The 21,129-nt window shown below is 45.6% G+C and overlaps 1 protein-coding gene across 2 annotated transcripts in view; it reads right to left on the minus strand.

Annotated features, from left to right (window-relative positions):
- Nucleotides 1–21,129, minus strand: part of SORL1 (sortilin related receptor 1) — a 106,459-nt gene that overhangs the window by 22,554 nt on the left and 62,776 nt on the right. Inside the window, exons 19-33 of one of the 2 annotated variants that reach the window (XM_005303742.5) lie at nt 20,992–21,083; nt 20,150–20,396; nt 19,156–19,294; nt 18,188–18,361; nt 17,890–18,003; nt 17,007–17,129; nt 15,693–15,812; nt 9,843–9,965; nt 9,326–9,433; nt 8,405–8,536; nt 7,087–7,218; nt 6,079–6,213; nt 3,386–3,541; nt 2,511–2,660; nt 940–1,068 (exon numbers count right to left, since the gene is read on the minus strand). In XM_005303742.5, coding sequence (XP_005303799.2) covers nt 940–1,068; nt 2,511–2,660; nt 3,386–3,541; nt 6,079–6,213; nt 7,087–7,218; nt 8,405–8,536; nt 9,326–9,433; nt 9,843–9,965; nt 15,693–15,812; nt 17,007–17,129; nt 17,890–18,003; nt 18,188–18,361; nt 19,156–19,294; nt 20,150–20,396; nt 20,992–21,083 — 2,074 coding nt within the window. Of the gene's footprint in view, nt 1–939; nt 1,069–2,510; nt 2,661–3,385; nt 3,542–6,078; nt 6,214–7,086; nt 7,219–8,404; nt 8,537–9,325; nt 9,434–9,842; nt 9,969–15,692; nt 15,813–17,006; nt 17,130–17,889; nt 18,004–18,187; nt 18,362–19,155; nt 19,295–20,149; nt 20,397–20,991; nt 21,084–21,129 lie in introns of both variants that reach the window. The other variant, XM_008164544.4, reaches the window with a different exon arrangement.

Below are 21,129 nucleotides of genomic sequence, written 5' to 3' on the forward strand. Positions count from 1 at the left end.
TTATTCCCCTTTATGTGCAGTTTGTCCTGCTCTGGGTCCCATTTTCCCCCTGACTCGTTGCTCAGCTGCCAGGCCTCTGAGCTGTGGACTCCAGCTCCGCTCCCAGGGCCCTACTTAGCCCACTGGTTTCATTTCCAGTTTATTAAGGAAACTAAACAGAGAGCTCTGAGCTGCTCCTGATAAAGTTTCCTAATCAGCAGAAAATTAAACCAGTGAGGCTGCCAGACCACGGGGGAGACACCAGCAGCAGCAAGTCTAGCAGGATAAAGCAAAGGTTTCTTGCCTCACTTCAGCATTCCAGCCCAAGGACTCCTCGGCCCCCAGTCTGGGCCGCTTCTCAGAATCAATATTTAATTAAAGAACTACAAACTGATTGATGTTCAGTACCCTGAGCAGTTTACTGGGAAAATGGCTGAATCCCACATCTGGGAAAAGACAGTGATCGATGTTGTTATTATCTACCTAGAACGGACCAGGGCTTCCAATCAAAGTGTATCACATCTGGCTCCAGGGATAATGATGGAGGGCATGGGAGGAATTGCAAATGGGGGAGTGAGGGAGCTTAGCTCCATGCCTCTGGTCCCAGGGATATGTTTTTAGAACAGGACACAGCGGGCAGGTGCTTGCAAAAATGCACCCACCTGTTGGCTGTGCTAATCAGGGAACGTCCTGTATTTGTGTGACGCTAAACGACTAACGTTATTTACCTACGTCTGCAATTGCTGTAGCTGCATTGAAGGAAATTATGTGTGTGGAAGCAGGAAGGGAGGTGTCCGATTGTGAGCGGGAGGGGAGATGGACTATCCGACTGTGAACAAAGGAGGGGTGATCAAGGTGATTGTGAAGGAAGGACAGGCACCCGTGAGACAATGTCTGTATTTATAACGTGGTCTGTGCGATGGAAAATGTGAGAACTTCCGTGGTAGCGCATTTACTTACCAGTGCAGTTTCTCTCGTCGCTACTATCTGAACAGTCCAGAAATCCATCACACCGTTCTGTTGTCATGATACAGGCTTCCCCATCTTCACATTTATAACCATTAGGGCATGACAGTGTGCTGTGAGTAGCTGGAAGATGGAAAAGCATTGCATGATTCCAAGCAGGAGAGCTTGTTTACAAATTTCCTGTCCAGATCATGTTGCACAATGCTGTCAAGCACACTGCTAAACCGCAGCCATACTGAAATGTAGAGGTGGCTGCATCTTGTTCCTGGGTAAAGCGATCCCAGTGTAGAATTTGTAATTGTTATTGTTACTACTTCCAAATTAGAACATTTTGCTGAGATCTTTTGCGGTGAATGGCGTGACAGTGTATCAATCACTAACCACGTTGGGAACCAGGGTGCTCTAGGAGGATTTCATTTTGGACGCCGAGGTTAAGAGACTAATCTTCAGTTGCGCAAAACAGTAATTTTAAAAAAGCAAGTGACAGGTAATGGTTTTATTGTGAGCCTTTAGCACAAAAACAGAAATTTTAATGCCTCTCTCTATAGATGAAGGGACTGAGCTTAATTTTCAAATTTGGGAAGTTGAGGCAAAATGGCAGTCTGGCACCTAAAAAGGTGCCCAAGTTTGTTTGAGTCTCTAAGCCCAACTTTCGAACACGGAGTCAGATTTTCAGAAGTGCTCAGCACCCAGCAGCTCCTATAGTTCTCTGAGCACATTTGAAAATCTGGTGCTGTATCTTTCTGTCTGTACATTATATAGTCATATATATTTCCCAGCAGAGTGAATTCTGAATGTGACGTCCGCCTTTGTATTGTTTTTCATATCCGTATCACATTTTCACACCAGGCCAGCAAGAACTTGACGCTGCCCCCAATGAAGTCAATAGCAAAACTCCAAACGACTTCAATGAGAGCAAGATCACACTATGAGGCTACCAACTACCATCCTGTTTTAATTAATGTTTTCTGATCAACTCCTATAACATTGTCAGGGGTATGATGTTATAAACAGACACAAACTGAGTCTCACTCAAAATGTATTTTTCCAATAGGAGTGAGGGACAGACACCCAAGCGTTAGTCTTTCCCCAACATACCAATGCTATTTCTCTGTTGTTAAAGCCATATATAGAGGGCAGTCTTGTCTAGTGGTTAGGGCACTAGACTAAGAGTCACGCGAACTGGGCTCTACATCTTATTCTGCCATTGACCTGCTGTGTGAATTTGCGCAAGTCACTTCCTCTCTCTGTGCACGTTTCCACTTCTGCTCTTTGTTACCTTGTCTATAGAGATAATGAGCTCTATGGAGGCAAGGACCATCTCTCACTAACTCTGTACAGCACCTAGTACCGTGATGCTCTAACTTACGCTCTACCGTAATACTGCTAATAAGTGTGAGTCTGTTTTTACATTGCACTAAATGCATTACAGTGCATTATTCACTGCATATCACTAGCACGGATTCTGCTTGCACAGATGCGATTTGCTGTGGTCTTTTCTTTAAAGAAAGCCTTGCTCAGAGAGAGTGAAAGCACCGTTCAGCCTGTGGGAAATGAGCACTTACGACAGTTCATTTCATCCGTGCCATCCTGGCAGTCTCTCAAGCCATCACATCGCTTCCAGTTAGGGATGCACTTCCTCAGTTGCTGACACTCAAACTCAAACCTGCTGCACCGGCCGAGGGAGGTGGCGGAAGTCGCAGTTACGTTGGCTACTGAGAACCAAGAGGAGGAAGAAGAGAATAATCAGCAAACTACACAAGCAATAGCAGAACCCCCTGCTGGGCAATGGCAGTGACTGACGGGACTGAGTTGTCGATTGGTTCCTTTAGTTCAGAATCAGTTCGCATCTCCCCACTCCACCAGATGGCAGCCTCTTCCTGTATAAAGAAGTAACTAAATCCACTGCTGCCTCCCTTATCCAAATCCCACATGTCCTAACCAGGGCCAGTTCGCCTCAATGTTTTGCGGGTTGCAGTGCAAAAGCTGGCCTGCTACTCTAAAGGCAACCTACAAATGGGGATGCTGGCATATGCTCAGGCTTCAAAGTCTGGAAAGGAACCTACTGCGGCACGCTCCCACCCGACTACCTCAAAGTCTCAGGTGTCTCTTCCTAAACACAATCAGAGAGGGTTATGGCTGCAAGCATGTAACAACCTAGTTTGAGCTGGGACAGGGATGTGGTTTCTTAGCAGCCCCTGCTCCATGGCAAATATTTCCATTAATTCTCAGAACTCAGGGCGAGCGAGCCGAATTCTTTCCTGATACAAGTGGGTGCCACTCCACGTGCGTGAACAGAGTGGCACCCTTTACCCCAGCATATAGCTTGGCCCAAGTCTTCTAACATTTACATTTGAGGCTTTATTTCTCAGGAACACATTTGCAGGAAATAATCACCACTGAGTGTAAAACGAAGCGGCAGGGGAGGAGAAAACCTTACATAAAGTAGGGCAGGCTTCCTCATCTGAGCCATCTGTGCAGTCCTGATATCCATCGCAAACCCAGCTGTTCATGATACAGGCGCCGCTGTTGCAACGGAAGTGGTTAGGTAAACATGTTGCTGGGGCAGATGTCGTAAAGGGAAGGATCTGTGAACCTAAAAATACACCAGTGAGAGTTGATCTTATTGGACATGTTCCTACGTCTGATTATGTGCTAAAAGCTTTTTCGGTTCCTAGGAGACTGAAAGGCAAAATCCCAGGATATCGGTTGGAAAAGGGGGAGGATGGGGAATACGTCACAAGCGCAGTATTTTTATTCTAACAGCACAAAGCTGGCTCCCAGAGCCAGACCTAAACGTAAAACAAAGCGGCAGTCAAAGGACAGGAACTCGAGGGTGAAAATACAGTGATGCATCGTATTCATGTGTTTTTTAAAGGGTAGTACCACTTTAAGTGCTGGAAGGAGCACTGTGATTGCGGTGAGCTTTGTAGCCTCTGTCCCGCAGACTATTCATCTCCTCCCTAGGTTTCCTGCAGACATTTCCCAGTAGCAGCTTCCAATATACATGGACCTGCTCCTATGCGCCCTCCCCATAAGTGGATACAGACAAGCCACAGACTGGTCAACGCAGACAACTCCAGTAGGTCAACATAGACAAAGTATCAGAGGGGTAGCCAAGTTAGTCTGGATCTGTAAAAAGCAACAAAGAGTCCTGTGGCACCTTAAAGACTAACAGATGTATTGGAGCATAAGTTTTCATGGGTGAATACCCACTTCGTCAGACACATGGGTATTCACCCACGAAAGCTTATGCTCCAATACATCCGTTAGTCTTTAAGGTGCCACAGGACTCTTTGTTACTTTTTATAGACAAAGTATGCATTCTGGCTCGGCACAGAAACCCTCTCCACATGCTAAAGCCATGGTCCCGCAAATCAGATCTACCTGGGAGGACCCTTATATCATCCCAAGGTTCCACTGAAATCAAGGTTTTTCCATAAACAAATCTGATTTCAGCATTGGGGCCTTAATCAAGACAGCCCCGATGCCTTGTGTGACCAGATAAAACAATCAGGAAAGGGTTAAAGGCTTACCTGTCTGTCACACGACTTAGCAGGGATTTAAGGGAAGAGTGTATTTTCCTCCTAGCAGGAGAAATAGGCAAGGAGAAGACCTCTACAGACTGCAGCCCATGTGGGGAAGGGGAATTGCTTTGATGTTACTCGAGTTTTCTATTTAACTAATATTGTGCCCGAGGGAAGGAGCTGTAACAGACACAGAGACCACCAGCTTACACGGTAGCACGTGATACAAAGAGCCTGGACTACATGCTGCATGCATGCCAATTTCACTAAATCTGTTTAGAAACCAATTCAGTTGAAACTCTGTGCAACCTCCTAGTGTGGACGTGCTCAAATTGGTTTAGGTGCGTCCATGCTAGGGAACTGCTTCAATTTAACTATCCTGGTTTCTAAACAGACTATGTGAAATGGGTGCACGTACATGTCTGTAGACGGCGCTAAAAGATTCTCTGCTGGACAGGAAGCTTCTGTATCATTTGTTTAAACAAACATACTGTGTAAAAATGACTGAGTCAGGGTACTTTTGTTTTGTGCTATGATCAATGTAAAACATGTAAAAATGTAACTCGCTGCTTGAACAAGGCAATAATAAGGACTCAGCAGAGGGCTAAGTGCTATAACTGTGATGCATCAGTTGTTTTAAAAATGAGTGGCTAGATAGAACATAAAGTCATTACTGATAAAGCCTCCAGATGACACAGAGATTCAGAGAGTGGTAAATAAGGAAGAGGACAGGTCACTGATACAAAGCAATCTAGATCGCTTGCTAAGCTGGACACAAGCAAACAATATGTGTCTTAATAGCTAAACGTAAAATTATACATTGCGGAACAAAGAATGTAGGCCGTACTTACAAGAGGGGAGACTCTGTCCTGAGAAACAGTGACTGAAAAAGACTTGGGGTCATGGTGAATAATCAAGTGAAGATGAGCTCTCATTGTGAAGCTGTGGCCATTAAGGCTAAGGTGTGATCCTTGGACTTATAAACAGGGGAATCTTGGGTAGGAGTAGAGGCTATTTACCTCAGCATTTGGCACTGGTGCGACCACTGCTAGAAACTGTGTTCAGTTCTGGAGTCCACATTCAAGAAGGATGTTGATAAATTGGAGAAGGTTCAGAGAAGACCCATGAGAATGATTAAAGGATTGGAAAACATGCCTTAGAGGGAGAGATTCAAGGAGCTCAATTTATTTAGTTTAAAAAAGAGAAAGTTAAAGAGTGACTTGGTCACCGTCTATAAGTACCTACATGAGGAGCAAAAATTTGATAATGGGCTCTTCAGTCTAACAGACAAAGGTATAAAATGGCTGGAAGTTGAAACTAGACAAATCCAGACTGGAAATAAGGTGTAAATGTTTAACATGAGCATTATTAGCCTTGGAACAATTGACCACTAATTGTAGTGAATTCTCCATCACTGGCAATTTTTAAATCAAGATATGGGATGTTTTTCTAAAAGTTGTGCTCTAGTTCGAACAGGAATTAATTCAGGGAAGTCCTATGGCTTGTGTTATGCAGGAGGTCAGATTAGATGATCGCGCAGTCGGTCCCTTCTGGCTTTATAATCTATGGAACAAATAACTGAGGCAGCAGCCACCCTTGCTCTTACCGCCACAGTCCTTCTCGTCAGACCAATCACCACAGTCATTCTCCTCGTCGCATTTCCACCGGTTAGGGATGCAGTGGCCATTCTCACACTGGAACTGGTAGTAGCGAGAGCAGTTCGGCGCTTCCGTTGGGTTTTCTAACAATGACAGGAGATTGTCATGAGGTCCAGCATTCCTGACTCCTCGGTGACACGGGTTCTGTCCACACTACAGCTCAACACTGACTAGTGGTGCTCCATAGCTCACCTCCGCAGCGCTGTTTTCCTGATAAGCAAACCCCCGATCCCTCACAATCTCCACTATGGTTTAGCCATTGTTATTTACGCAGCACCCAAAGCGGGCCAGATGCTGTATGGACAGGTAGTAGAAGCAGCCTCTGCTCCACGGAGCTTACCTTTGAAAATCAGATCTCGCACAGTAAGGCAAGAGCTGAGGCAGGGGGAATGGAGTGGAGAATGTGACTAACACAGTCTGAACGTGTGGTTGGCTGTGCATGTTTTCCTAAGGCTTGCAGGTTATAATTACTAACCCTGCTCTCAGATATAAGACCCCTGTCTGCACTGGACTGGGAATCTGTGCAGCAAATGTGCTCACATATGGCTTCAAGTCAGCCATAGTATAGAGAAGGGCCTATGATATCAGATTATCAAGAACTCAATGGATATGGTCATGGGAGGCAGCACAGTCTAGTGGATAGACACGGGACTGGCATTCAGGAGACCCGAATTCTGTTTGCAGTTCTGCCACTGGACTGCAGGGTAGCCTTAAGCAAGCTACGTCACTGCTCGGTGCCTCAGATTCCCTAATGGTAAAATAGGGATAATGATACTGATCTCCTTTGTTAAAACACTGAAATCTACAAACAAAAAACGCTATCCGTCTCTCTCTCTATAAAGTGATTGCAATCCTCCCCATGGTGACCACTCGGTATCTTAGGGGAAGGCAAGGCTGTTAATACTCAAAATAAGACTGAGCTGGGGTAGGAGGGGTTAATGATCCTCTCTGCTCACCACAGTTTGCTTCATCAGAGTAATCCCCACAATCATCCATCCCGTCACATTTCCACACCAAACTGATGCACACGCCATTCTGGCACTGGAAGTTGAACTGGTCGCAGGTCCGGTGAAACTCTGGGTCTTGGGCTAAAAAGGACAAAGCGAAGTTAAAAAAAAATAAAAAGTCAAATGCAACTGTTCTTTCTGAGAGCTTTAGTACAAAGGCGAAGGGCTCAGAGCGGGGCTAGCTGTGGGGAGGGGAGGGCCGGGCACGGAGAATCCAGCTTGCCTCATTGCAGAATGCACAGAGGCAGCCAAGGTCCTGGTTCCTTGTGCATCTGGCCTGCAAGGACTGGCACTGCTTCACATAGACAATGCTGCTAGCAACCTGTAAGAGACGGAGCAGCTTTCCGGCCAGGCAGATGGAATGGGGCTGACGCACAGGAAGCACCCGCTGCACCCTTACAAAGAGTTGAAGCATATTCCTTATACAGCAGCAAGACATCAAACAGACACTAACTGCCTAGAGTTTAGAAGAAACATCCTCTGCAGGCAGAATAGCCCATAAATGTCTGTTATGGGCTTCCCTGCACCTTCCGGCACTGGCCACTGGAGGAGAGGACACAGTATTAGATGGAGCACTGGTCCAGTCTGGCAGTCCCTATGTTCACACACTCCTCCAGCTGGGTGGCATTACACGGACTCAGCTGGAATGGTCTGCGGGGGAGGATGCATGCACCCACTAGCCCCAAAGCAGCCGCTGGCTGTAAAAGCCAGGTTAGAGTCCTACGGGCCAAAAGCCCAGCTTTGTCAAACACGCTGGTGAAACAACTGGTCCTAATGAACTTGGACTATAAGCATCCCACAGATAAAACGTAATTGCTTGGATTTTGGTGCCAGCGCTCGCGCAACAGCAACCAACAGAAACCAGGATTTTTAATGTCAACAAAGTGCTACTCAGTTCATTAACATCCAGAACAGGCCTGATTTAAAGGAACATACAAATGGCTTGGTACGTCATTGACACAGTCCAGGAATGACACACTAAACCCCTAAGGACGCTTATTTATTCCCTTCTGGCATCTTTTCAGAGCGGTGTTGCCTAGTGGACAGAACATTGGACTGGGGCGGGGCTCTGCAGACCAGGGTTTCTAGTCCCAGTTTTGCCACTGGCCTGCTGGGTGATGTGGGGCAAGTTATTTCAGTGTCCAGTGCCTCTGTTCCCACCATGAGGATAATGGTACTGACCTTTGTAAAGTGCTTTGAGATCTACTGATGAAAAGCGCTAGGTATTAGGTAACTGCTAGGTTATTGGTATTACTGACACACTTACAGCATCCAGCATAGTTGGCATCTTCATCCGAGCCATCCCGACACTGCACAATGCCGTCACACACCATGGAGTGGAACAAACACTGCTGCCGGTTCTTACACACAAAGTCCATGTAGCGCGTACACAGAGGGTCTGGGGGAATCAAAAGGGATTGCAGGGGGGATGACAGCATTTCAGTGCATGGCAGTAAGAAATGTTTGTACAATGCCTAGCTCAATGCGATCCTGGTCTGTGACTAGGCTCCTACGTGCTACGGTAATACAAATAATACATAATAACAATGCTGTACACAAAGTTATTTTGTTGTTTGATCTGTGTACTTAACCACCCTCTCTGACTTACAGAGAGTCAAATACAGTGGCTAGATCTTATCAAGCACTGGATAATTCTGATGACCAATAATACAAGCTATGCAGCTATTCAGGCTTATCTTGTGTCATGTGTCAGGGTGAAAGCGATAGGCAGTAGGTATCAAGAAGGAATCGCCTGCCACCCTGTTTATAGAGCTACATAGGTGGCTGCAGGGCTGGCTTTAGGAAGTGCGGGGCCCGATTCGAATACCCGGCGGCGATCCGGGTCTTCAGCGGCACTTCGGTGGCGGGTCCTTCACTCGCTCCGGGTCTTCCGCGGCACTGAAGAAACCGCCGCCGAAATGCCAAAGACCCGGACCGCCGCCGGGTAAGGAACAAAATTAAAAAGGCGCCTAAGTTAGGCGCTCTTCTTTAGGGCGCGGGGCCCTCTTAGGCGCGGGGCCCGATTTGGGGGAATCGGCCTAAAGCCGGCCCTGGGTGGCTGTGTACATTATAAAGGGGGCTCTTGCTTTCCTTTGAAGCATGAGGTGTTCATCCCTGTTCCAGACGGGATGTGCTATTCAACTGACCCATCTGGTGCTGCAAATTCCAAGTCCCTGTGTGTACCCACCGCAGTGCTGTTCGTCAGAGCCATCGGAGCAGTCATGCAGCCCATCACAGTGCTTGCTATTTGGGATGCAGGTTCCATTCGGACACTGGAAACCGTTGCACTTCTTTTCTAAAATTCATTTGAAAAAGCAGCCTTAGGTATGGAAAAATTTCAACCCATAGGAACGGAATTAGAGTTTGGTTCTGTTTGTTAGTCTGGAGTGGCCGAATCCCAGGGGCACTCGACAACCCCCAGCAAACCCCAGAATCAGCTGCACCCTTTGTCCATAGAGTCTGTTTAGATTGGAGGCTCTTTGGGGCAGAGACTGCGCACGCAAAGGGGCCCTGGTCTTGGGTGGGTGCCACAATGAACCAATCAATAATGATGTGGTTTTAGGGCTTCCCAAGTTTGCTGCTGTTCTGTTGCATCCGTTTAAGAGTGACAGAGCTAGTTTCCATTCCATCAGACGATAGGCTAATGATTTAGAAAATAACCCCCGTAATTCCCCCCGCCCCTCAGGCGAGACGAGAGCTCTCACCACACTTGACAGGGTCCTCGTCGGAGCCATCCTGGCAGTCGGCGTCGCCATCGCATGCCCACCGCTGGGGAATGCAATGCCCATTGTGACACTGGAAACTGGAAGCTTCGCATGTATGGTATACTGCTGAAAACAAATAGAAAAAAAGAAAGCATTTACAGACTCATTGATTTCAAGAGGCATTGAACTGGGCTCCATGTAAATAAACCACCATCCTTTTCTTTTGTGAAGTTTATTTGTGACACATTTAAATATATGTTCACATACATACTATTATTAATCATTGTTATTTGTACTGTGGTAGCATCTAGGAGCCAGAGTCATGGGCCAGGACTCCATTGTGCTAGGCACTCTACACGTTGATTTATCGTCCTCTAATGGGTGTTAGGGCTCCAGGGTATTATTTGGCTGGCCTACTGACTTGCTCTGGGATCCTGAGCACGTCATCTTATCCTCTTGTGCCTCAGTTTCCCCACCTGTAGAATGGGGACAGTACTTACCAACCTACTGTACCTCAGAAGGTTGACTATGGAGGTTAACGAATGTTTCTAAAGCTCTCTGAGATCCCTGGAGTCAGCCCTTTCTTATCGTTTCAGTCCTTTGGGTCAGCTGGCAAAGGTAATGATGTCTGGCCCTTGCTGGAACAGCAACTGACAAACCTTGGTGAGCTGGCACCCCTCCTTATATATGGGGGATACCACCAAAAGGGTTTTGAGCACTGTTGCCATCTGCTGGCAAGGAGGATCTGCACACAAGTGTCTGACATGGCACTGAGAAAAGAGAACTTGTTTGTATTTTAGGTTCTCAAAAAGAACAGGAGTACTTGTGGCATAGTACTCCTATTGTTTTTGCAGATACAGACTAACACGGCTGTTACTCTGAAATAGGTTCTCAAAGTTATTCTTAACTATACTTAAGATGGGATTTTCAAAGCTTCCTAGGAGACTTAGACACCCAATTCCCAGTGGATATCAATGGAACTTGGGCCCCCACCTCCCTTAGGCTCCAACTTTGAAAATCTCCACCTAAAATATATATATTTTTAAATAAGTCATTTTGGAGCCTAATTTATATGCCGTACCTCTTCAAATAAAAAAACCACACTAACATGAGAGAATACTCTTCATTATCTAGAAAAAGAGCAACATTTGACTTAATTAAATTGCATGCTACTACATTTTAGCCTAGCTAGTGACATGCACTTCCAGATATTTTAAAATACTACAGTCATCTGGTACTAATATTCTATTAGGTATTCACTGTGAAATGTAATTATTTTAGATAAGAGCAATAAATGCGGCCAGCTGAGTTAGACATGTTTCTCAAATAATTGTGATTCTTATCAATAATTTCAACTTTAAGCTTAAAAAACCAATACACTTTTTTGAAGTAGGTTCACTTCTTCCTCTGGTAATTCTCGCTCAGAAAGTCATGAGAGATCAGCGATACCAATATGTATCTCCTTTCACACCCACACACTTGGAATACCAACTACTGGAATCCCCAAGCTAAACAATTCCAACCATATGTACCTGAAGCTGATGAAATTCTGTAATGGATTTAGTAATTACATACATCCAGATTCTGTGGTTATGGTTTAAGCATAACTCCCATTGATATAAAAGGGAGTTTCCTCAAGTAAGTTCTCCAGAACCAGGACATTTATTGTTTAAAAATATATATGTTTGGAAAACTACATTTAAACACTGAGGAATTTACACTGCATAACTTTAAGGACAGAAGAGACCATTCTCATCATCAAATCTGACCTCCTGCATAACCAGATTAGAGACCCTCACTCAGTAATTTCTGCATCTAACCTATAGCTTCTATTTGGGTTAGGGCATATCTTTTAGAAAGACAGCTCGTCTTGATTTAAAGATTTCAAGTGAATCCACCACACCTCTAAATAAGTTAATTAGCCTCCGTGACACTGCACCCCATATCCTTCAGAGTGATATTTTATTATATGATTATGACCTAATTATGCTGTATTTTTTGCGAGATAAGTCATGTGAGATGTCATTGGAAAAGTTATGATTTGCTGAATGTGATTATCCTATTTATACTCATGTATCATTTTTGTATCTGAAGTTATGAATATTGACTATGTAACTATTTCAAATATAGTTATACCTGGGTAACGCCCACTAGACAAGATGCTTTCAGTCTAGATAGTGGGTGGGGAAGGGCCTATTCAGGGCAATGGGCCATTAGGAAAAAACAATAGCCCTTAGGAGAAGCTTATCTCCCACCTGGGGAGCCTTCCCAAAAATGGTACTGACAGCCTCTGAGTAATGGCTGCTATGACTCTACAGGGACGTGTGATGAGACCGTATGTCTCTGGACTCCATCTTGGGATGTCAGTATTTTCCCACAGACTGGTCTGGGAACCAAGCTTTGGGAACAAAGGGTTCCCGCCATATGCAAGAGCTATATAAGGTAGGGAGTGACATCATCTGGGGTTCTTCACTCCCCACAGGAGGAAACTCCTGGAAACACCTGAGGAACAAAGACTGAACTGGGGGAAGTGCTGGACCCAGGCTAAAGGGATTTCTAGCCTGTGAATGAAACACCTGGGGATTCCCAAGCTGTAACGCAAGTGCAGCTTGCCCCTTAAGAATCTGCAGCCTGCTTGTATCATCTCTTAGGGTGAGAATCTGCTAATTCATATCTAATCTATTCAGTATATTAAGCTTAGCTCGCGTTTTTTGTGTATTTGCTAGGTAATCTGCTTTGATCTGTTTGCTATCACTTATTATCACTTAAAATCTATCCTTTGTAGTTAATAGACTTATTTTTGCTTTATCTAAACCAGTGAGTTGGAGTGAAGTGTGTGGGAACCATAACTCAGATGCAAAGGCTGTTGCATATTCCTCTCCACGTTGAGGGAGGGGATGAATTTTATGAGCTTATGCTGTACAGTTCCCTGTGCAGTGCAAGACGGTATAATTTTGTGTTTATACTCCAGACGGGGTGTGTGCCTGGGGAGCTGGGAGTTGTTTTAGCTGTAGCTTTCCTATGCAGGGGCTGGTCAGAGAGCCTGCATGTAACTGCAGCCGGGTGTGTCCCTACCTGTATGTATGCTAGTGAAAGTGCACGCTGGAGGGCTTGTCACAGCAGTACAATGTGAGAGGGAACCCAGGCTGGTGGCTCAGGAGGGCTCAGTTCCAGGTGCCACCCCAGGGGGAACCTGCCACGGCCTCCCTCAAAAGTTTTCACCTTGTTTCTAGTCTGAATTTGTCTAGCTTCAACTTCCAACCACCAAATGTCATTACACCTTTTTCTGCTACATTAAATAGCCTTCTACAATTCTCTTCACTGTGTAGATACTTGAAGACTGTTTAACTGAAAATATCAGAGCAGATGTAATGTACGTAAAGTGTGGACTCTTCTCACTTATATCCACTAGTGTAAATTCTGTTGTCATCACTGGGTTGGCTCCAGTGTATGAGTAGAGAATCAGGTCCACTAACTCAAGGCCTGATGTATAACCAGTGTCAATCCGGAGTGACTCTATTTTCTCCACTGGTGTAAATCAGTTGTCAGTGAAAGGGGAATCAGGTCCTTAGCGCATGACTTTGCATAAGTTACATCCTCTTTCTAGCTCAACAGCCCCAGCTGGAATGCTAGATAAAGAGGCACGGCCATGCTGAAGGCCAGTCGCTATTGGAGCCGAGCATCCCTTCTCTTAGATAAATCGTTCAGAAATTGCAAAGAAAATCCTGCTTTTCTGCAATGTGTTTTACTGTTACAAAACCATCAGAGTCCAAGCTGTAAAATTAGGTCAGTGCACACCCGGGCTATTTTCAGTCTGTACATGTTGTACCCACTGAACACTCTTCAGGGCCAAGTATTCTTATTAGTTAACATCTTGATCTTCAGGACCAATGGGTACAATTATGCCTCCTTATTTTGCAGATCTTCAAAGGCAGGGGAAGCCTGTTTTTATAGCAGGCCATGGGGTAATACATTTTTTTAAGCAGGTTTTGAAGCACTGTCAGGTGTAAACGGCACTACAGATGAATGACCTCAACGTTGATTTGATTCCATCAGTGCAATCTTGCAAATATAAGCAAAAATGAATCACTGCGCACATCAAAAAACAGTCAGCACTTTCAGAAACGCAGCGATTAAGTTGCTAAAATCAACAGATCGTAAGCTAGATGCTTATTCCCTCAGGAATATGATCTTATTAGTTTCCTGGCCCGATTTGTACATGCTGGGTTCACCCACAGCTCCAACTGACAGGTTGTTCAGCACTTGTGAAAAACAGGGCATGTAGCAACATGTTTGTGGGGCTTTATGCAAAAAGGGCATTTGCTGGTGAGAGGTTTTTATTTTTAATAATTTAAAAAAAAAATTCCCCTATTTATAAGCCTACAGAAATTTAAAACCAAAATTTGTTTCCCTGAAATTATTTCCTCTATTTCTTGCATTTGCCCTGGTTTGTTATTGTAGGGTCACTCATAAGTATTGGGCTCCTACCACAGTTTGAGTTTTAGACAGTATTTCATATGCACAAAACGATCCATAGTTTGCCAATAAATATTAAGAAGGTGAAAAGGGGAGATGATCGACATTTTCTGTCTGCCAACTAACCTGGAGCATGTTTTAAATGCAGGAGAGTACTGTAAGGGTACAGTAGGCACTTAAGCTAAGAAGAGAGACGATTCAGGGCTAAGGCTCTCACTGCATTTTTGTTCATGCTAGAACAAAATACTTAACAGGCACCTTATTTTCAAATCACATTAATGTGCTCATCTTCAAACACCCTTGCAAGGCAGGTGACTATTATCCCCCTTTTACAGATGAGGAAACTGAGGCATGGAAGTTAAACCATTTAGTCAAGGTCTCACGGCAAGTTACTGTCAGCACTGGGATTAGAAATTGGTTCTCGCTCCACGCTCAATCCACTAGCCCAGGGGTAGGCAACCTATGGCACCCGTGCCAAAGGCGGCACGCGAGCTGATTTTCAGTGGCACTCACACTGCCCGGGTCCTGGCCACCGGTCCGGGGGCTCTGCATTTTAATTTAATTTTAAATGAAGCTTCTTAAACATTTTAAAAACCTTATTTACTTTACATACAGCAATAGTTTAGTTATATATTATAGACTTATAGAAAGAGACCTTCTAAAAACGTTAAAATGTATTACTGGCACGTGAAACCTTAAATTAGGTGAATAAATGAAGATTCGGCACCACTTCTGAAAGGTTGCCGACCCCTGCACTAGCCCATGTTGCTGCTACATTAGGATCTAATCCAGTGGTTTTCAAATTGTGGGTCATGAGCCCAAAGTGGGTCACGAGTTCGTTTTAATGGGGTTGCCAGGCCAGGCATTAAACTCCCCACTGCCCGGGGCTGAAGCCAAAGCCCAAATAACTTAGCTTTGTGGGGTCCCTTGTGGCATGGGGTCCCCTGATTCTGGACTCCAGAATTAGAGTAACACAGGGCACAGGAATCATGTAGTCATTTTTGTTGTCAGAAGTGGGTCGCAGTGCAATGAAGTCTGAGAACTGCTGATCTAGTCCAAAGCCCACAGGTGTCTTTCCACTGACTTCAGTCAGCGCTGGCTCAGCCCTTTAGTTGCTTCAGTGGTTCCATCTTAACTTCTATGCCATGGCCAATCAGGATTTCCCTGCAGTAGCCACTAGCACAAAATACATTAGCAATAGGGCAATGGAAGATTCAGTCTCATGACACGGAAGGGTTCAACTGACACCTTCCTGCGCAGCATGTGCTCTTCTGCTTAGAGCTATCCTAATGTAAACCCTTTAAAAACACAGCAGCTGATAGCTAGCAATGAGCAACTCCAGCAGAGGGTTCTCGATCACATCCCAACGCTTACCAGTGCAGTTCGCTTCATCTGACCAGTCCCTGCAGTCGTTATCGCCGTCACACATCCAAGAAAGACGAATGCACATCCCCGAGCTGCAGCTGAATTCATCACTTCTACATTGGTGAGCTTCTACAAACAAGGCACCCACAGTTCAGATGGGGTGATTGGGGGCGGGGATTGAACACACGCTGTTGACTTAGAAGAAAGAACTGCCGTTTCATTACTGGCAGCCTAAGCAGCTCAGAAAATTTGTTCTGGTCTTGAAAGTATTTTTAGTGCATTGTTTCTAGCCCTGAAAGATCAAAAGCTACCACGTCCCTCTGATTCCCATTTTCTGTTCTTGATGTGGATTTAACAGTCTGCCGCTCAGGAACTATTAGCCTTAGAGGTTGACGGCCTCACCCACAACCCATTCAAGACGCTGGGAACTGCAGATGCTCAGCTGCCTTTGAAAATCAGGCCAGAATCTCCTTTGAAATTAGGGATTCTGAGCTCCTTAAGAAGTGCTGCAATGAACTGGCTAGTGTGTGCCTTCACCACTGCCCTCTGCTGGATGGAGGTGGAACTGCTCAACACTGCGCCATACAGCCTAGACTGCACACAACTAATGGGAGACTCTCCGTTCGGTTAGGCGCCGGTGCTGTTAATGAAGGAGGCTGAGTCCTAACCCTGCTATTATTGTGCTCATGACGTGCAGCATAGGTTTCTTACCAGTATGAAGCAACTGGGGGAGGGTGAAGGGGAACCTACTGCCGCAGCACTTAATTTGTAGCCCCGGTGGCTTTAGGAGATACCAGATCTTGGAGCTGTCTACCCTGTCTGGATGCCTCAAAGCAGCTGTGTTTTCACCCTGCTCCAAGACCGAACACACCAAGTCTCGGAAGCTGCATGAGTACAATTTTCAATCCCTGCTTGATTATTTTTGTTTCATGGCAGATGCGCATGGCAGGTGAGGGGAGCTGGGAACATCTGATATCAGAGCCTCGCTGCCAGCTCAAGGCGTGACGCCTCGGGTGGGGTGGATATGGGCTGTCATTGCACTTGCTTGCTCCTTTGTCCTTTGCATCTCACCCCCTCCCCTGGATCACTTCTGCACTAGCTGCCTGACTGCATCCAGGGAGGGGCTAGCAAGCCCTGGACAGTGCGCAAGGTGCGTCCCCTTCAGTGCTCTCCTGAGAGCCAAGATACTGCCTTGCCCTGCCTCCATCCGGGCAGGCTCACCCCCTGCCTGGTGGAGAGAACAGTGATATTCTTCCTAAGGGGCGGGGGGGGAGAGAAAGGACATCCAACTGAGACAAACAGCTCGCTCCTTATCACGCTTACCGCAGTGGCTTTCATCACTGTTATCTCCACAGTCGTCCTCCAGGTCACATTTATAGGACAGCGGGATGCAGGTCCCCGAGCCCTGGCAACGGAACTGAGTCTCGCTATCACAGACTGTTGTGGCTAAAACAAGGCGGGGGGGAGAGAAGCGAGAGGTTTCAAGGCCACCAATTAAATAATTCCTCCCGTGACCCAAACTCACATGTTAAAATGACAGCCAGGGGAATCAAATGGAGGGAAAGAGCTTCCTCGGAGCTATTCTTGCTACAGATTCTGGCTGTGCTGGATGAATTTCTCCTGGTTCAGGGCAGGAAGGGCTTAATGGTCTGACCTGGAGATGGGACTGAAACCAGTGCCACACTGCAATACCAAGCCTGGAGAAAGTGCCCTCCAGCCGGAGAGAAAAAAAGGTGAGGAATCATGGCTGGGGGGGGGGGGGGGCGCTTGAGTCTAAGCAGCCATCAGTCAGGAACCTGAAGAGCAGCTAAGCCTAGGGACACGTTTTGGCCTGGACTTTGTCTTATTGTTCAGTTGCTTGGCATTCGGACCCAAATCCAGGTCCTAACTTTGAACCTGGCCCTGTTTCTGTAATGGGCTGAGCCATACCTCTATGACTTGGGGACAGCTTGGCCAGATGGCTGTTTCTTCCCTTCATTGGGCTCTTTGTCTGATTTTCATTCAGAGGATGGCCTTCTCCTTGAATGTATCTAGCTTCATTAGGATATCCCACGCCACAAGGGCTTGTAGGAAGGGTGGAAAGACCATATTCATTATTACTAATCCCTTCTCCATCACCGGTTGAAGCATTTTGCTCCCCAGCCAGGCTTGATAAATGATTACCGATCAGGACGCACACACAAAGTGACCACAGAAGGACACTTACGGCAATTCTTCTCATCGCTCATGTCTCCGCAATCGTTATCGTTGTCACACTGCCAAATGCTGTTGATGCAATTCCCGTTGAAGCATCTATACTGGTTAGGCAGACAGGTGTTATCTAGTGCCCAGCGTGTGTTTAAAAAAAACAAACCAACAAGCTACCATTAGGCATAGCACCATTATCTTTGCTCTTTCTAAGCTTTATGGTCCAGGTCAAGAGGTAAAGTCAAGCTGACCTATCTCCCAACCAAGGAATTTGTTTTTCAGGATTAAATAGCAGCAGGAGTTAACCAGGGTTTTACCTTCCTTGAGGCAGGTGGTGTTCTTCAGCACGTATCCATGTGGACAATCACACTTCACTTCCCCTGATGGGAGCACGCTGCTGGAGACTCCCTCAGGACACTTGCAGCTTCTGCTGTTGTTTGATTTGGGCAAACACAACAAACTGCAAGGCTTGGTGATGCAGGCATTCTGCCCTGTTGGGAGGGAACAAAGTAACTAGCTGGCACTGCAGTACAGGGCAGGGAACCTGACACTACATCTCCGGTCATCCCCTTGATTCAAGCTGCTATGCAGGCTCTCTGGGCACCTGGGTGTCAGTTTCACTTGGCTATGTATTGAGTCTGGGCTTGGGAGATGCCAAGCGCCCTCCACTCCCACTGACTTCAATAGGGCTTGAATGCACACTCAGTGCCACACTAGATCAGGCCCTTCGATCCTAGTGAGAAGTGGTTTACAGATGAATAAGTAAACAGGATACACAGCGCAGATCCCCCGCTGCTTTATATAGTCGGGAAATATGAATAATTAAAGGGAGAGTTTTTTCCCCTCCTCAAATGAGATGGCGAAGTCAAACCACGCTCTTTGGGACAGAAAACGTATTTTTATTTTGTTTGTACAGCGCCTAGCACAAAGGGGTCTTGGTCTACAATGGATGAAGGATGGCCTAGTGGTTAGGGCGCTAGCCTGGACTTTGGAGACCGGGGCGCAACTCCCTGCTTTGCCATCCCCCTCGTGGGTGATTTCTCTCCCTCACTTCTTCATCTGTACAATGGTATAACAGCACTTCCCTACCTCAGGGTGTTCTGGGAATAAAATACATTAAAGACGGTAAGGCACTCAGATACTATAATGATGGGGGGGCCATACAAGCAGTTAAACTCCCAAATCCCATTCAATAGGAATTAAGCAGCCAAACACCCTTGCTGGCTTTTGAAAATCTCAGCCTACAGTCTACTTAGAAAAGGGCTTTACAAACACTCCACATTACCTGTTGTCTTTCCTCTGTAGAAGATTTTCATATCCATGATCCCATTTAATCGGCCAACTAAAATCTCCATTCTCGACCCACTGTATTTAGATGCTCTAAAAATACTCAGCTGCGACCAATCATTCCAGTAGATTTCATTCTGAAACATAAGCTTTGTTCCTTAGTCCATGCTTTGGTGGAGACAGGCAAATATTATGACCTCTACAAACTTATTCTTTTCCAAATTCAGGATTTGAAAGAGGATCTACAGATCAGGAACTCCCGGTTAATCCTGATTTTTTTCATCAAACTAGCCAATGCAGAAGACCAATTTCATAAAGTCGGTTTCAACCGAAAACCGAGGGTCATTTTTTGCATAGACGCTGTCTGTGCCGCTAAGATTCATATATCGCTAATACTACTTTGCACTTATATATTGCTCTTCAGGTGGCTTCAAAGTGCTCTGCAAGGCTAGGTCAGTGTCACTAACCCATGTTATAGATAGGGAAAGTAGGATTGTATTGGGGTTCAGTGATTTTCCCAATGGAGTCACAAAGTGAGTCAACAGCAGGGTCTGGAACAGAACCCAGGTCTTCTGACTCCCAGCTCCTACTTGCTCATGTCTGTTTATATGGACAGAGCAGTACAAACAAGAATTAGTAAGGCACAGATATGAAGCTGGGTTCAGATAAGCAGACAGACAGACAGGCATCTGAGACATTAGCCAAAGGTTATCCAGACTACTGCGGCTCTCAAACCTACGAATCTCAGGAGAACAGGATTGTCAGAATGTTTCTTAAGCCCAAAGGAAAGAAGCTAACAAAGCCTTAAAATTGGACCTGTGCAGAACCTGAAACAAAAGCCATGTGTGTGCGTTAAGGCTGCAAACCTTTTAGTGAATTGGGTCAGAGTTCATGGTGAGCTTGGGACCACTCAACACAGCTCAGCGTTTATCATAGTTTGGGCTGAGCCCCTATATCTACTGTACTTATCTCCACACACACTGTATAAATACCTTAAATACAGCAATAGCATAGGGATGAGGAAGACTATCCAGTATCACAGATCTCTGCATCCCATTGAAATCAATCCTCTCGATTCTATCCATATAAGCTTCTGTCCAATAGATCCAGTGATCATCCACAGAAATGCCATTTGGCCATCTCACTCCCTCAGAGACAATGCAACTGGCCGACGAACCATCCATATCGCTTCTGTAAATGCCAGGTCTAGAGTCTCCCCAGTCTGTCCAGAACATCAACCTGATTATGTCCATAAGCAGAGTTAATTTAAAATAATAATACAAGGCCTCATCTAAACAGGTGCCCCCACAAAACCGTGAACTCCACTCTTTAAATCGTATCTCGCAGAAAGAGTATGTCTTTTTAACAGGAACTCAATGGAATTCAATGGACTGCACTTGGCAGGGGGAATATCAAGGCTCCAGGACTGTATTTAAATGTCACATGAACCACACGTAAAGCAGTGATTCAGCAGACAGTCAGTTTCTAAGAGGTCAACTTCTCACATATTAGCACAGTTACATCCACTGAAGAGACCAGCCCTCTGCCTCCTCTGCTCCATAACCAGTGGCAGCTATGGAGGTTCTTACCAAGGGAATGTTATTGTGAGGGAAATGGAAAATTGCTCCCAATCTCAATCGAACTGAAGCCCAGTTACCCGGCTCATAGTATTTAGGTGAGAAAGAGCCATGCAGGAAAACAGCTTTCAAAACAGCAAATGGAGGAGCGCACTACTTTGATCTTGTATGAATTTAATACTGATTAAAAGTGCTGGATTGACTTGGTTGATTTTAATACAAATTAACACGACTATTCACAGATAAGTCCTACTCACCCTTCTTTAGGCACCAAAGCTAGGGCTCTGGGTCGTTCGAGTACAGAGGAATTCAGAACAGTAAATCGCAAGTCTCCATCTGGGTTGGAAACCTAGCACAAGATGTAGCGGGTATGGGTTTTGTTTGCAATATGAAGA

This window comes from Chrysemys picta, chromosome 16 (genome assembly GCF_011386835.1).
Source record: "Chrysemys picta bellii isolate R12L10 chromosome 16, ASM1138683v2, whole genome shotgun sequence".
NCBI lineage: Eukaryota > Metazoa > Chordata > Testudines > Emydidae > Chrysemys > Chrysemys picta.